General features: G+C 44.8%; 1 protein-coding gene across 7 annotated transcripts in view; it reads right to left on the bottom strand.

The window, feature by feature from the left end:
- Positions 1 to 5,084, bottom strand: part of OSBPL9 (oxysterol binding protein like 9) — a 132,785-nt gene extending 127,701 nt beyond the window's left edge. For 4 of the 7 annotated variants that reach the window (XM_006768298.2, XM_006768300.2, XM_006768301.2 and 1 more), the window contains exon 1: positions 4,903 to 5,084. In XM_006768298.2, coding sequence (XP_006768361.1) covers positions 4,903 to 5,067 — 165 coding nt within the window. In that variant the 5' untranslated portion in view covers positions 5,068 to 5,084. The remainder of the gene's footprint in view (positions 1 to 4,902) is intronic. The other 3 variants (XM_015566933.1, XM_015566934.1, XM_006768299.2) reach the window with 1 other exon arrangement.
- Position 5,085: the final 1 nt, after the last annotated feature.

The raw sequence follows: 5,085 nt of genomic DNA, 5'->3' as shown, positions 1-5,085 counted from the left end.
GCAGGTATCTGGGATTTATTTAACTTCTATAATTGAAACTTTGTAGCCTTGAGTGGAGCTCAGGGATGACCAGCGCAGGCAGGAAGCTTAGCTTCCTCCATTGCCGGGGGCAACCTAAGCCTACTGCTCACTCCAGTTCTGTGGCCACCACCATCTTTGTGACGCACTGACGGAGTGAGGGTGTGATGGTTAATTTGCATATTATTCTTTTATTAGATAAGATAAACTAGTATATAAACTAGAGGCCCGGTGCATGAAAATTCATGCACTCGGGGAGGAGGGAGCGGGAGAGGGGGGGTCCCACAGCCCAGCCTGCGCCCCCTCACAGTCCGGAACCCCTCAAGGGATGTCCGACTAATGACTTAGGCCCGCTCCCTGGGGGATCAGGCCTAAGTTGGCAGTCAGACATCCCTCTGGGAAGCGAGCCTAAGCCATTAGTCGGACATCCTTAGCACTGCTGCGGAGGCGGGAGAGGCTCCCGCCACCGCCGCTGAACTGGCCAGCCATGAGCCAGCTTCAGGCTGAGCGGCACTTCCTCTGTGGAAGCGCAGTGACCAACAGGGGGCAGCTCCTGCATTGAGCGTCTGCCCCTGGTGGTCAGTGCACGTCATAGCGACCAGTCATTCCTAGTCGTTCTGCTGTTAGGGTCAATTTGCATATTATCCTTTTATTATATAGGAGAAGCTGGATAACAGGAGTTCATTTTACTATCCTCTTTTATATAGGTTTGAAGTTTTCTATAACAAAAATGTTTTTTTCTATTTAAAAAAAAGTGTTTAAAATGACAGTCCTGAGGGTAAAGTTCAAATTCCTTAGCATAGTTTATCAAGAAAGCCTTTAATTATATATGACCCCTATTTACCTCTCCAGTTCATCTCACAACTGCCTACCACAGCCCAAGCTTCAAGATGGGCAAGTTCCTCACTCTTGCCCCCTCCAAAAACATTATCTCTATCTCAAGCAGTTTAAACTTCTCTCTCTGCTCACATGGCTAACCCCTACTCATCATTAAGACAACAGCAAACCTGCTTCTTCTAGGAAACCTTTCCTGACCCTCCAAGACTGAGTCAAGTAACCCATCTATATAACCCCAAAACATACTATGCTTCTCTATCATAACTCTTACTTGCTGCATCCCAGAATCTAGGTATCATGAGGGCATGAATAATTTCCACCTTATTTACCATTTTAACCCCTCTTGCTAGGTACTCAACAAATATTTAATAATTTACAAAAGGCATGACCCCTCCACTTTCCAACTTCTCACATATCTATACCTCCCTCAATTTTTCTTCCTTTCCCATCTTCCTTCCTGATCATGATTCACATAAATGGTTGGGTGTTCACACAGCATTCCCAAATTTTTATCCACAGCCTTCCCTAGGCATCTCATCTAATAAAAATTCAACTAATAAATTCTAATCTAGCATATCTTTATCTCCAGGCCCGACCTATGGCTCCTGGTTCCAAGGATTCAATCTCCTATCTTCAATCTCCTGTTAGCTCCAAACTCACCTTTACGCTAGAGGTGCTAAGAAAGTCTCTTATCTTCTTAATAACCCTTATGTTCTCAAGCTTCTCAATTTGTGCATACTTCCACTGCCTGGAATGCCATTTTCTTTTACCTTTATTTTAAGTCTAGACTCAAATGTCTCCCTGGCCTTTCCCAGGCAATGTTCCCACAGCAGCCTAGTCTTACTTATATTATAGAATTTATCATTGGACTGTACACTTGGACATTGTTTCAGTACATTAGGATTGTGAAAGATGTGAAAGTACATCTTAATGATTTGCGTGTGGCTGATACCTTGGAGGTACATCATCCAGGAAGAGTATCAGAATTAGTTGCACAGCCTTTAAGGGGAGCAGTAATTAGCAAGTCACTCTATTCCTTGTTTCAAAAATTACTTGGATTCTGGTCTGGCTCTCGTTGTAGATCTGTTCTAGGGTGACTGAAAATCTTTAAACTAGATTGGTCTTGCTTTAAAGTTTTGAAATTATGTGTAGGTGTCTGCTCTGCTAGATTGTGAGTTCCTAGATAGAAGGGGCTCTCTCTCCTTCACACTTGCACCCCCAGCATATAAAGTACAATGCCTATTATAAAGTCGGCCCCAGATAAATATTTCCTGAATGGATTACATCATATTGTTCCTATTAATTAAGAGACTGAGCTAGAGCTGAAAAGACTGCCTAAATCTACTTCCCTAAAGGAGGAAATCAGAGTAATAATATCTTAAGCTCTTTTTCAAAAACTGCGGATAGGTTTGGGTTTAGGCCAAGGCCCAGGACCAGAGAATAAGGGCCAGGCTAAGGTAAGCTTTAGGAGAATCTATTCAGTTCACAGCAGTTTTAAGTGATCCTAACCCAACCCTGTGATTATCCCAATATCAATTTTCATACAGGCTGACTTTAAAGCAAGACCAATCTAGTTTAAAGATTTTCAGTCACCCTAGAACAGATCTACAACGAGAGCCAGGCCAGAATCCAAGTAATGTTTGAAACAAGGAATAGAGTGACTTGCTATTTACTGCTCCGCTTAAAGGCTGTGCAACTGATTCTGATACTCTTCCTGGACGATGTACCTCCAAGGTATCAGCCACACGCAAATCATTAAGATGTACTTTCACATCTTTCACAATCCTAATGTACTGAAACAATGTCCCAGTGTACAGAACTCACTGCCAACATTCACTGTGTCCCTTACTTTCTCTTTAAGTGAATACCTATCTTTTCCCCATCTTTATATTGGACCTCCTTTAATCAGGGGTTGAGTATTATTTTATTTTCACAAGATGATTTTAGTTTACAATATTTCTCTGCTGTTTCTAAGCAAGCAAATGCTTTAACACCAAAAAACCAGAAAAGCAAAAAAAAAAAAACACAACCTTCTAAATAGCCATTAGTGAGAAATATGATACCTCCTTCTGCTGGTGAGGATGATGTTTTATAGACTCTAGTTTCAGAAGGGAAGCTAAGTGTTTGGGTGGGAATAGGGGGAGGGGTCTATGAAAAACCTGTATCAGCCAGTAAGACAAAGAGAAATTTGTCAAGGTATTCAGAAACTAAAAGGGCAAGGAGGCAGAAAAAGACTATACTAATGGAAGAAAAACAGGAAAAAAGAAAATTCTGTTTGGGGTAGGAGCTCCCCCAAAACCCGTTTGAGGCCTCTCTAGTATGGTCCCACATGCAGACACACACAAATTTGGCATCTGTAGAGTAACTTAATTCCCTAAGTGCCAGTCATTGGAATTACTCTACCTTGACTAAGCTGGAAAGGCTCCATGGGATTTTCTGATTATCAGGTCTACTGAAACTCAATATTACTCTTCAGTTATCTGAGTCATGGGATTTCATAATCCCAGTTTTCAGAATATAATATTTAGTTACCTCTCTTTTGTGACTACCTAAAGGTAATCTTGAACAATTTTGTTCAAATCTCATTCAGGTTTGGCCTTTCTTCCCCCTTTAAAAATTATGTATGTAGAGAAAGGAAGTTGATATTTGAAGGATGTTGAAAGTTTCTACTCCTGCAGGCGTGCCTTAGTAACTCACAGCTTGCACTTTTCTCCTTCCTGTAGTGAAAGTGAAGTTTAGTGGAAAAAGTCAGAAAGCTAGGAATTTGGTATCCTGGTTACACCACTTACTGCTAGCTCTTATGTCTTGAGCAAACGACTTAAAAGCCTGAATGCTTAGATTCCAAAACTGTAAAATGAGGAAATAAATTGGGGATAATAAATACCTACCTTGAAGAGTTATTATTAGTATAATGAAGTAAGGGAACCACTAGACTAGAATATAAACTCCAGAGAAATGGTGAATGTCTTGAACTCCTATTGATTCTTACTCACATGCACCCCAGCGTGCACACCCACCCACATATACCTTCCTAGCCTAAAGCAGTAACATATAGTGGGAGCGAGCTCAACAAATATTTTTTAAATGAACGAATAAACACAAGTGTTCCCATTTATCTCATTAATATTTAACCTTTTTCCATGATCATATTTTTGGTCCCTTGTCTTCTATTGTTTTCTAGAGCCTTCAGGGCATTCTTTTTTGTCCTAAGTGATTTCCTCCCTATCATCAGCTATTCTTAACTAGACACCATTCAGAGCAAGTACCTTTGGAAGTAATTCCTCTTAATACCACCCACCTTCCTTTTCTAAAGCGATGGGGGGGGAGGGGGTAGTCAGAACGTAAGATTCACAGCAGCTCATGGACTCGTACCACCGCCACGGATTCGCGCTTAACGACAGTCAAGCAGCGAGCTCAGCCCTCCCTGGAATGTAACTTTCAGGAGACACCGTACCGTCCATTCCCTTCGCTAACAAGAGACGGCTGTGCCGGAACGCTCCGCTCTCAAAAGTTCAGGCAGCGGTTACTCTCGCCTCCCACTGAAACAATGTGGGCCGACAGCAGGGACTTCGGACCCTTGATGCTGCCCGAGGGCCGGTCACTACGGACCTGGCCAAGCTGCGCTCTTCAATCCCGGGAGGGAAGCGAAGGGGCGCGGCCGTCCGCAGGGCCTGGGGGTACAGGGTCAGGTCCATGACAACGTGGGGCGACAGCGCCACCGGAGCCTAAACCACGATCACCACCACCCTCACCGCCCAAGTACAGCCCCGCTGGACCCCACCCACGCTAACCCCCCACCAGAAAACGAACGCCGCTAGCCCCCAGCCCATAAATCAGACAGCCACCACCTGTTTATTGGCTGCACCCGCATCTCCTTCACCCTCATTGGCTATCCGGGCGTAAAACCCTCCTCTCCGAGGGAACCCTCGCGTACGGCGGCACCCCCAGCCTAGCAACCTCAACCCCGCTCGCCCAAAAGCCCGGCCCCCCTCTCCTCAGGGATAACGACCCCCGAGAAGCTCGGGGCCTCGGCGCGCGGGGACTCACCGTGTAGTAGGAGAGCAGCCCTGCATTGTAGTCCAGCACGAACCAACGGTACTGCCAGCCCTTCATCACGTTAGTCCATTTGCTCAGCGGCCCCTCCATGATGGACGCCATCTTGGGAGCCGCCAATGACAACAAACGGCCTGACGTCATTCGCCTATAAGGCATTCATCGGGCCGGGGGCGT

Source organism: Myotis davidii, unplaced genomic scaffold (assembly GCF_000327345.1).
Source record: "Myotis davidii unplaced genomic scaffold, ASM32734v1 scaffold79, whole genome shotgun sequence".
NCBI lineage: Eukaryota > Metazoa > Chordata > Mammalia > Chiroptera > Vespertilionidae > Myotis > Myotis davidii.
The sequence above is the reverse complement of the archived record's forward strand: the minus strand, read 5'-3'. Positions and strand labels throughout refer to the sequence as shown.